Source organism: Gallus gallus, chromosome 28 (genome assembly GCF_016699485.2).
Source record: "Gallus gallus isolate bGalGal1 chromosome 28, bGalGal1.mat.broiler.GRCg7b, whole genome shotgun sequence".
NCBI lineage: Eukaryota > Metazoa > Chordata > Aves > Galliformes > Phasianidae > Gallus > Gallus gallus.
Window position 1 is genome coordinate 4,543,649 of NC_052559.1, and position 10,658 is coordinate 4,554,306.

The following is a 10,658-nucleotide window of genomic DNA, read 5'->3' on the forward strand; positions in this document are numbered from 1 at the left end:
CGGGGAACACCAGCAGCCCGGTCTCTTACCGGACTCCCCAGGGAGCCGCCGAGTTGCACTCTCGGTCCCGGGAACGGTCGCCACAGAAACAGGAAACGCCCCTCCGTGTCCCGGAAGTAAAAAAAGGGGTGGAGGGCGTACACCTGCGCGTGCGTACTGCCGCCCCGCCGATGGCCGGGCAGGGCAGGGCAGGGCAGGGCAGGGGGTGGGGGGAACCGCGTTCCTCTGGGGGAAATCCCCCCCAGAGGCAGTGAGTCATAGAATAACAGAATAACCTGAGTTGGAAGCGATCCGTAAGGATCGTCGGCTCGATCACCTGGCTTCACACAGCTGTGCGCAAACCCCTTGTCTGAGTGGGCCCAAACGTTCCTGAGCTCCGGCAGCTCTCCTGTGAGGAGCCACAGGCCGCCATCGGCCTCCCCTCAGCCTCTCCTCTGGGCCGAACAAACCACTCCTTCCCAGGTGCAGAATCCAACACTTGCTCTTGTTAAACTCCACACAACCGGTGATTACCCAGCTCTCTAATATGTCTGGATCCCTCTGGAAGGATCTCTCTCCATCCTCACTGGAGTCAACAGCTCCCAGTTTTGGAGTGTGAGCGAACTTGTTCAGAACACCTTCTCATCCTACGTCCAAGTCATTCAGGAAAACATGAAAGAGAATTGGCCCTAAAACAGAGCCCTGAGGAACTGCGCTGTGTGGGTTTCCAGGTGCCCTGCCTTCTGTCAGCACCTGCCCGTCGCACCAACAAAGACAACGGGCTGTTAATGGATGGCACACAGCATCTCAAGTGACAGCTTTAGCACGGCAGTGTGCGTGTTTGTGCAGTGCCAGGGCTTTACTCTAAATACGGAATTCATCATTAAAAGCCTGGCAGGATTTGCTGTTCAACACAGTGTGTTTGCAGCAACTTCTGCCAAGGTGTTGGGGTTGGGTTGGCAGCGCTCACCTCCCAGCTGCCCTGCAAGTACTGTGCCCTCGCAGCAAAAGCAAAGGAGGCACTGCTTCACTGCCAGCAGCTTCATGCACTGACTTGTATAACTAATTTGCTGGAAAAACAGTTCCCTGGTGATGATAGTGTCTGTGGTTTGACCTGGTGCTAGAGTGGTGCCACCAAAGAAGACCTATCTGGAGAGAGGAGAAATCAGAACACCTTACGACCTTCTCTCCCACCCAGTCTGCTTCGCTCTGAGCATACAGTGCTGAGCTCCATCACTAATTTGTCCTGCTTTAAGCTGTGCATGTGCAAGCTGCCTGTCAAGCCTGAAAATGCAACATGCACAATTACAAAGCAAACCTTAAAACCCACCTTACAGCTTTCACACGCTGCTTTGGAAGAACCTGACACCATTTTGGCTGGAAATGGGCTGAAATCCTACTGCCACGAGGCCAATATTGTCTCTAGTTTCCACACTGCAACGTACTTCATTGATTTGTTTTCCCCCATCTTATATTTGCAAGCTTTTCAGAAATGTTCCCTTTTGTTCTGCTGCTGTACAGGACTAAGTACAAAAAGATCCCAATTGTTTATCAGGGCCTCTCAGCACTAAAGTAATACAGAGAAATAATCATTAAATAAAGCAGTTTGAGGGTAAACAGCTGGCTGCTGCGTTGTGACAAATGAATCCTTGGACACTTCAAACTTTGTGCTTCGCTATAATATTAAACTACAGCACTGCAGCTTGCCCAGTGACAGCTTTCATGGAGAGAACATGCTGTGCTTGTGTGGTTGGCCTCAGGGCATCTCCACAGAATCAGTGCAAAATCTGGCATAGCAACCAGCTGAAATACTCCATAGCTTAGAGCTAAGGCTTGGGTTGCAAAGCAAAGAGCACCGCAGCAGCTTTCTAATCCTGGGTAATTCTCTACAATAATAGAGATTTTCTTACAGAATGGGTAGCAAGCAGCTTGCTGTCACACAGCCTGCTGCACTTGTCAGGCCAGGTGTATGAGCTACCGAGGAAATGCAAGGAACAGTGTGTTGGAAATGTTCCAGATAAAGGCAATTCTGGCCAGAAAGAACAAAGTGAAAAGCAGAGGAGCACTGAGAACAACATATTTTTAACATATTTTTTCAGCTTCCTTTTCTAAAGCCTCGACAGTTGCTGTGAGTATTCAGCAGGGCTGGCAGTATGTCTGCAGATTCCTGGTTCAGTGTTTCCTCTGAAATCAGCCCCACAGACCACTTTCACAGCTGCCCTAGATCCCACTTCATTGCCTTGTGGCTACATTAACCCACAGCCTATCACAGTTGCTCTGGTTTTGCCTGTTTTATTTCGACTCCTGTCAGTAATCACTCATTCTAAGCAGGACTCCCAGTGCGTTTATCACTGTCATCATGTTACAGCAACCAAACCTCCCTTTCTCCAGAACAGAAGGTTTTGGTAGTTGTGTCTCTTTCCAGAAATGCAAAGTTTAAGGTTGCATGCTGCTTTTCAGATTTCCCAGGGCTCTGTGCAGGCTGTGAGCAGAAATCTTACAACAGAAAATCAACGACATCCTCCCGATTGTAAGGCAAACCTCTCCTTCCCTTATTGGCCTATTGATGTTGCACTGGGAATTCTAAAAGCAGGAGTGTGTAGGTACAGTGCAATATGAGAGCTGAATTTCACATGCTGCATTTCAAACCCAAGCCAAGAGCTGGCCTGACCAAAACCTACCGAGCAATTTCAGCAGCAACCATAGGTTTGCTTTAGAAGACGGTTGATCTGACCCTGACAAAGAGGTCTGAGGCTGCACCTTTCCCATAAGGTAATGAAGATGCAACGCTCATTGGAAGAAGTCACAGATGTCCCACCTTTACCGCAGCGCTCAAGCTCACTGGGAGGGAAGCAATCTTTCCATCACACCCTTGGCTCCCCTCCATGGCACAGACTGCTCAGAGAGCTCCCTCCTGCCAGGGCTTTCCTGGGATCCATCTAACTGCCATTGCATAAACACTGGAAGCATGTTTATAAGAAAGGATTAATTTAGGCACAGAACCTTTTCCACCCTTGACAGCTGAGGCTCAAAAGGAGCTTTCTTCATTTCCAGGTGAACAATAAACCCAGAGGCTCTCATCTCAACGTTTATACAACAGCAAAGTTTGGGTGGCCGCAGCTATTGAGATTCCAGTTACCATAAACACTGCTCTTTGTTCTTCATCCCTGCCAGACTCCTGACACCGCGTCTGGGAGACTGAGCCTGGAGCTCCCACCTGCACCGAGAGGCTTTGTGCTGTGGTTTGAGGGCAGAGGGAAGAAACTGGGAGGGAGAGGTAAGCAAGTGACCCCCCACACAGCCACCCAGGCTGCCTGCCTTCTCCATAGCTTGCATGCACGTTTCTAGCAGAAGAACGAAGATTCTTTGCTAGGATTTATGCAGCTCGTTCCAGCCTTCCTCTCCCTACCTTCAGCCCAGCCCTTTCTTTATTAGTTTTTCTTCTCTTTTCTTTCTTGGAGCCCGGCTCGCTTTCCACCACACGGTGGTGCTGCAGTAAAAAATACCACGGAGATCACGTAAACAAGAGCACCTGACCGAGAGGTGGGCCGGGAGGTGGCTGCGGGCCAAAGCCGATAGATGGGGAAGTATCCCGAGGTTCTGGCAGCAGCTGCAGCTCAGCGCCGACAGAGCGGCTCTCGCTTCTGAAGGGCGGGCACAGCGCTCAGCTGCACGGAGGCCCAAATTTTGCTTTTCCAGAGCCCTATCAGTGACTCATCAGGGGACCACTCACTGCTCCAGCTGCAGTTACAGCAGCTGGAGATATCAGCTATCAACTCCGCTGCCCAGCAGCAGCTTGCAAAGGTTTCAGCCCAGCGTAATCCAAATATAAGCACTCTCAGGCTAACAGCTGTCATGCAACAAGTCCCCTGCACAGATCTGGCCACAGATAGGCCATAAATTGTTATGAGCATCTCAGAACTCCGCACAATTGCTCAGCCTTAGTTCAATCCACCACAAGGAGAAGGCACGAAAATGAGCTCTGCTGCCCAGCCACCCTCGTTAGCTTAAGCAGCCTAATCCCCGAGCAACCCAGAAAGCCAAAAGAGATGTCATAGTCCCAAACACAAAGCAGTTCTTCAAGCACCATGCAGTTTTTCTGCTGAATGTTAATAACACTCAAGAACACGGATACCTCATGCTAAGTCTAAGATACAAGGTAAAGGTTAATGTGACTGATGTCCAGTCCTCACATACTTAGGATGGCAGGCCATGCTGCCATTTAGGCAGATAGCTCCAACCCCTGAGATCACAGAGCTCCAAACCTGCTGTTGAGAGAAGGACCACTCACCCTGGCAGTGACCCCTGAGCTCCCCAGAGTGGACAGATCACAGCTCCAGGCTCTTGCTGCAGCACAGGAGAAGGACTATCGGCAGCTGCTCAGATTCAGGTATTTCTGGTAAAGCAGCACGCAGCACTGCCAACAGAGCCTCCACTCAGGGGTTCCCCAGGCGAGAAGAACAAAGCATTCCTCTCAGAATACTTGAGTCCCCTCTAAATGTCCACAAAGCACAAAGCACTTGCTCTTACTCAGCTCCCTCCTTTCTACTTTCTGCTGTGATGCCTCTAAAGTGTTCTATAATGGCCTGTGGTCCTTTTCAGTTCTCCTCTGCCCTGAAGGGACAGTATGTTTCTCAACACATGCCCAAGGGCAGCCACTGCTTCTGCCCCAGGAAGGTTGTACTGACCTTAAGAGCCTCTGAGAGTTCTTCACTTGAGCGTGAGAATTACTGGAGGATACAGGGTGGAGAAAGAGAGCAATTCTCTCATTTCCAAAAGATTTAATCTACCCACAGGCAACCCCTCAGGAATTAAAATGTTCTTCAGTGCCCTGAGGACCTGCCCGAAGGGAACGGACAGGGTTTGTCCGTCGGCCAGCATGCAGCAAGGCCGCAGGGAAAGCAGTGAGAGGACAGAGTCCCATGCATGCCTGCAAAGGCACAGCTGCCATTCTTCTGCACTGCATGCATCTGAAAAGCAGCATCCATGCAGATCCTGGGAGTCCCAACTGACCTGTTGTGTTAGTTGTTAAGGGTTTGGGTACTCCAGGAATCCCTATGCACATATGCAGGGTAGGTGCTGAGCTGTCTCATCACTGCAGTAGTAAAAAAACAGCCTAGAAAGCAGCTTCACCCAGGCAGCAGGGGCAAAACAGAGCTTTGTGAGAAAACAGCTTGTTAAAGTTGGCCTAGAAACCTCCTTTGGGTAAAGGGGTAGGAAACAATCAGGTGACCAAAGATAACAAGGATAAAATACTGCCCAGCAGGATTTAGTGATCATTTAGACTGTCTGGAGAACAACCGAGCCAGGCCAAGCAGCAGGGTGGGTAAATCGAGCCAGGCAGAAGAGCGAAGCAACCCACGAAACCCACGAGGCTGATTGAAGCAGGGGAACGGGTGTCCTGTGCAGGGGGATGGGGAGCAGGCGACAGCCAGGCTGGGTCAGAGCAGCAGCGACAGCCATACTCACTCAGGCACTGCAGACCACTTTTATTCACGAGAGGTTTGGCACACAGCGAGCAGCTGGTGCCGCTGGAGAAAACCCCTGGCACAAGCTGGTGCCGATTGACCTCTTTCCAACTCTCTTTTGGCTCCTTTGTTTCTTTCTCCTTCTCTTTCTCTTTTGATTGCTCTTTGTTCTTACCCTGGAAGGAGAGAACAACACATCTCTGTTACACCTTGCACTGCCCACAGTTTGTTGGTCAACCCAAGCGGGCAGGACTCTGGCACACAGCAGAGCAGTGCATCTCTCCCTCACCTTATCCTTCTGCCAGGACCCGGTGACACGGCTCCGCAGGGAACTCAGGCGTCGCATCACCTTTGTGCCTTTCTCTGCTTTGTCACTCTTTCCACTGTCCTCATTTCTGAAAAAGGCCAAAACCATTTTACCTAAGGAGAAGATAACTGGCCAAGCACAGTTCAAGGTCACTGATGAAGTTTATCAGAAGGACTGCCTTAGGACCCCATCCCTGGGCTCTCCATCCCCTGGAAGACCTGGTTCAACATCAGTCATTCTGGAAAATAAGGAGATAAGCTTTCAGGCTCTGTCTGGCTCTGTTTTTGATCGGAGCCATGCACGGTGGGACCCCAGTCCAGGCTGAGCCATGGCAGACACCAATATCTTGTGCACGCCATTAGCAGGGCAGTAGAGCTTTGATGAAGAGGGGGTAGGAATAAGAGTCTGCTCCATGGATACAAAGCGTGTGGATTACTGCCCACCTCACTTACTCGTTAGACAGGAACTCAAACCAGGTGAGGTTCTGCTGGGAAGAATCGCTGCCTTCTTGCACACAAACTCTCTTTTTCGCCCTGTGCAGGGAGAAGACATCAGACACACAGCAGAAGACACAGGAGCAGATCTTTGGAGATGGGCAAAGATACAGAAGAGATACATGAAGTGCTGCTTATCCATACAATTCCTGCCTGGCTTCACCAGAAGGATATGGTGATTCTGGTACCCTCCCTATTTGACCACCTCATCTGTGGGTAGATCTTAGGCAAGATGGTGGCCTCCCTGCCCAAATCCCCCTACCAGACACACTTACCCATGGTACTGTTTCAGCTCCTGAAGCACCTGCTGTACCATTAGCCTATGAGGGATAGAGCAGAAGAAAAGCAAAAAATTAGAAAATTTCCTTGCAAAGGAATTCTGCACCCCACAAAGAATAAAGCACCGTTCCACAACCAGCTAACTGAGCTGTGCCCTAGTGTAGGGTGGGATCTTCTTTATGGCTTTTCAGTGGATCTCCAGTAGCTCAGATGCACACAACAATCTCAGTCATCTCAAAACAGCCAGGACTGACAATACCTACACTTGGTCTGGGGACACGTGGTCCTTCTCCAGCATCTCCAGGGCAGGGGGTTCAACACCTGGAACAGAAAACACTCTCAGCAGACACCCTGGTTTTCTGTATCACACCTTCCTTCTCCAGTCTATATTACACTGAATTCCTGCTTGCAGCTAGATGATAGGGGCTGGTACCACCCGGAGACCCTCCAGCTTCCCTGCATGGCTGTTCCTCCACTTCTGCACAATTCTCTACATCTGTTCCTAGGATACTGTCGTTGACTCGTGTGAGTGGGGAATGGCCAATACATGGCAATGAGTCACTGGGGACATATCTGTGCTTAGACTGCTCTGAGCTGAGATCAGTCTCCAAGTCAGCTTGACTTCATCCCGGGTGCTCCTGGGACCACATGGAAGAGAAGGGCAGAGGCTGTCTAGACTTGCAGGGGCTGCACCTCTGGTTATGTAACTTAATCACAGATGAGCTGAACTCATTTGAAGCTATACGTGTAGTCTGTACAAACCTTCCATGGCTGAAAGAGAAGTGTTGAAACCACAGGGTGCCTGGGGGGAGGCAGCCTTGCAGGCTGACGGGATGGACAGTGGCCTCAGCCTCTTCCCATCACTGGCACGTTCCTAGAGAAGTAAAAAGTCATGGACATCTTTGGTCCTTTGTGCACCAAGAGAGCTTCCATCAGGGCACAGCTGGAAAGGTGCAAGGCAGGGAATGGGGCTCCCATGCCAAGTGCCAGCAGCCATCCCTGCCTTCCTGCAGCCCCCCACCACGTGTGCCCACCCAGGCAGTGTCAGGGCGCTGCACCCCACTGCACACTCACCGCCTCCTCCGAGCCCAGGCTGGGCTGCAGCGGCTCTATCTGCACTTTGATCACCATGCTGCCCGCACTGCTGCTCCAGGCTTCCCGCGTCCCCCCGGGCAGCTGCAGGGACACACGAGGCTGTGCGCAGGACCTGCTGCCTTTCTCTGCCTCCTCCTGCTCGGCATCACTGCCTCTCTCTGTGGTGTCCAAACTGAACCTAAATCAGCAGAGAGGAAGAAGCCAGCTTAACAAGGCCATCCCATAGTGACAGGCACAGCACAGCCCCTGCCATGTCCTGACAGTCCTAAAAGGTCTATAGCCAAGACAAGGAGGGCCTCCACAGCAGGCATATGGGAGGGGGAATGCCAGGAAGAGTCAGCTTGGACACCAAGAAAACAAAAGCATTTTGTCTGGCTGCCCTCAGCTGGCCCATGAGCTCCTCAGTCACCCGGGATGTCCCATGCTGGGATGTTCAGCAGCTCCTGGGACTCCACAGCTGCCTCAGCTGTGTAAGGGCTGCCGCCCCACTGGCTGCAGTGCACAGTGGGCATTTGGAAATGGCAGGTGTTGTCATTAAATCCTAGTCTCATCTTTGAGGAAGGGAAAATAAACCCCCTTCTGGGAAACGAGGGGCAGGGCAGCCCCCCAGCACCCCACGGCTTCCTGAGCACCGAGTGCTGCTGCAGGGCCAGCAGCGTAGGAACAGAACGGTGGATGGGGCTCGGTGGAAAACCTTACTCTCTGCAGCAGGTTCTGCCTGCAGCTCTCTGCCGCTTTGTTCCCACTGCCAGGATTCAGGAAGCATTTGCTTAGAGGACAGCAGGGCACGTTCCCCTTCCCTGCCCCTCCACTCACACGTGCTTCATCACTGAACAAAGAGACCAACGCGGACGGCCGCTCTGTGCCACCGCTGCTTGTGAGGCTGCTGCTCTGTAAACTGTGAATGATCCACGGCACACGGCACAACAATGGGTCTGAGAACCAAAGTCAGAGCTCTATGAAGAACTGCCAAGCTTTTGAGCTGAGATAATTTTAGGGTACCTTATAAGGAGGAGAGATATAAATAGTCGTTGCTGGCTTGCACCTAGCTCCCAGCCAGCAGGAGGATCAATATATTTGTCAGCAGGGTGAACGTGCACACAGGAACCCAAAGCAGAGCACTGCAGGAGTGGAGCACAGCAGTGATGCCAGGCCTGGAAACCACTCCCAGCTCAGCATCTGGCCACACATTCACCCTCTTCTGCAGCCATGGAGGGCAGGGGGACAGAGTGGTGAGGCCCTGGCACAGGTTGCACAGAGAGCTGTGGGTGCCCCATCCCTGGAGTTGTTCAGGGCCAGGCTGGATGGGGCCCTGGGCAGCCTGATCTGGTGGGATACAACCAGCACACGGCAGAGGGTTGGATCCAGATGGTATTTAAGGTCCTTTCCTAAGCCATTCTATGATTCTATGATAAGAAGAGAAAGGGGTTGGAACTCTTTATCCATTGGAGTGGGCAAAGATCCCTCTGAGCAAGTGGATGAAGGATGAGGGCAGCTGTGCTGTCCAAGAGCCCCCTGCAGACAGAAATAAGCTCTTGCCAGAAGGGAGGTCTTGGGCCCAAGACCAGGACAAGAGATTTTCCTATTGCCAAGAGATATAAAAGCTCCCTGCTGCACAATCTCTGTCCTTCTCCATCCCACCCAACACGGGCAGTGAACACACAGCTGCTCTGGGGCAGGAAATCACCCAGCAGCAGTGCTCTAACTCCACCTCGAGCAGCACCGTGGTGTGGTGTATACCAAATGTCCCCTCGTGGGCTGTTACCTGCGCTTGCAGTCCACAGGTGACAAGGGGCTCTCCCAGCTGTGCCTCCTGGAGGTAGACATGGATCTCACCAGCGTGGGGAATGACTCTGAGGCCTCCTGAAGGTCCAAAGCTTCATCTTCCTCTGCAGGACATGCAGCAGTGCTGGCAGCTTTGTTCAGAAAGTGGCAGTCGGCCTCACCGTAACGCACCGAGCAGGAGATGGGATTGGAAAAAGCAACATCCACGGACATTTTTCCCAGAGCCCCTGATCTCTCCTCCAATAAGCGGATGGCAGATGCAGCCTGGGGAGCTGCTTCTGGCCGTGCTGCCATCTCTGGCACTGTTTTGTTAGCCGGCGGGCTCAGGAGCCCCAGGTCTTTGTAATACTCTGTGCCGTGCAGAGCGGAGTCTGAGAGGAGATCCTCTGTGCTACTGTGCAAGTCTGCTGCTGGGACATCCAGCTCTGTGGAAGATGAGTCCTCCTGCAAAGGCAGCAAAGGCTCAGCTGAGCACACGGAGTCCATCTGAGATCCTCGCACACCTCCTGCCAAGGGGCACTTCCCATGCTGGGGCTGCCCTTCTCCATGGACCTGCCCCATACCCACCTGCTGAGCTTGCTCCAGGGACTTACAAAGGTTGCTTCCAGCCCCTAACATCTCTCCGTGCCTCATTCCCACTAATGCTCAGCAACAGAAGCACTATAACCTTGTATCCCTAGTTAGCTTGGGTCAGTGCTCCTTTCTCCCATCCCTATTCCATCACAGACCGTGCTGAATACGGCGCTCAGTTTGCTAAGCCCAGCTGCTGCCCTGCGTGGTGGTATTGGAAGGAAAGAGGACACTTGCCTTTTCTTCAGCCATGCTGGTGAACAAGGTGTCATCCTCAGCAATCAGGGATGGGAGGAAACGCTTGGGGCTGTGGTACTCCAAAGCAGAGGGACTGCGGTCAGCGAGCTCCCGTAAGCACGGCTTGCAGTCAGACCCTGCAAGACACAGAGGGTCACAGTGTGCCATGGGATGGCAGGGTCAGCCCTGCACAGAGGGCTGGCATCAGACAGAGCCCTCTACTCCCGTGTTCCTTGTGCTCTCGAGGATACCACTGGGCAGTAGGGTGGGAGGAATTCAGGCACCGTTGACTCACAGAATCATTAGGATTGGGAGAGACCTCTAAGATCGAGCCCACCCATTGGCCCATCCCCACCACCCACTGACCCCCATCCCCAAGTGCCGCATCTTTGCAGCAGTAGAAAAACACCACTCTCCCGCTCAGTCCTCTCCACGTGGATGTTC

The 10,658-nt window shown here is 52.4% G+C and overlaps 1 protein-coding gene and 1 long non-coding RNA gene across 9 annotated transcripts in view; one reads left to right on the forward strand and one right to left on the reverse strand.

Moving 5' to 3' along the window:
* ARHGEF18 (Rho guanine nucleotide exchange factor 18) overlaps positions 1-10,658 on the reverse strand; it is a 40,969-nt gene that overhangs the window by 25,532 nt on the left and 4,779 nt on the right. For 4 of the 8 annotated variants that reach the window (XM_015300163.4, XM_040653794.2, XM_015300162.4 and 1 more), the window contains exons 2-10: positions 10,215-10,351; positions 9,388-9,851; positions 7,602-7,800; positions 7,290-7,401; positions 6,791-6,848; positions 6,524-6,568; positions 6,207-6,287; positions 5,737-5,842; positions 5,449-5,623 (exon numbers count right to left, since the gene is read on the reverse strand). In XM_015300163.4, the coding sequence (XP_015155649.2) occupies positions 5,449-5,623; positions 5,737-5,842; positions 6,207-6,287; positions 6,524-6,568; positions 6,791-6,848; positions 7,290-7,401; positions 7,602-7,800; positions 9,388-9,851; positions 10,215-10,229 (1,255 nt within the window). In that variant the 5' untranslated portion in view covers positions 10,230-10,351. Of the gene's footprint in view, positions 1-4,667; positions 5,419-5,448; positions 5,624-5,736; positions 5,843-6,206; positions 6,288-6,523; positions 6,569-6,790; positions 6,849-7,289; positions 7,402-7,601; positions 7,801-9,387; positions 9,852-10,214; positions 10,352-10,658 lie in introns of those variants that run through there. The other 4 variants (XM_040653796.2, XM_040653795.2, XM_040653799.1 and 1 more) reach the window with 2 other exon arrangements.
* LOC124417446 lies at positions 1,620-7,291 on the forward strand. The gene is made up of 3 exons (XR_006932248.1): positions 1,620-3,033; positions 3,154-3,256; positions 6,296-7,291. It is a non-coding gene; the product is annotated as an uncharacterized LOC124417446 (long non-coding RNA).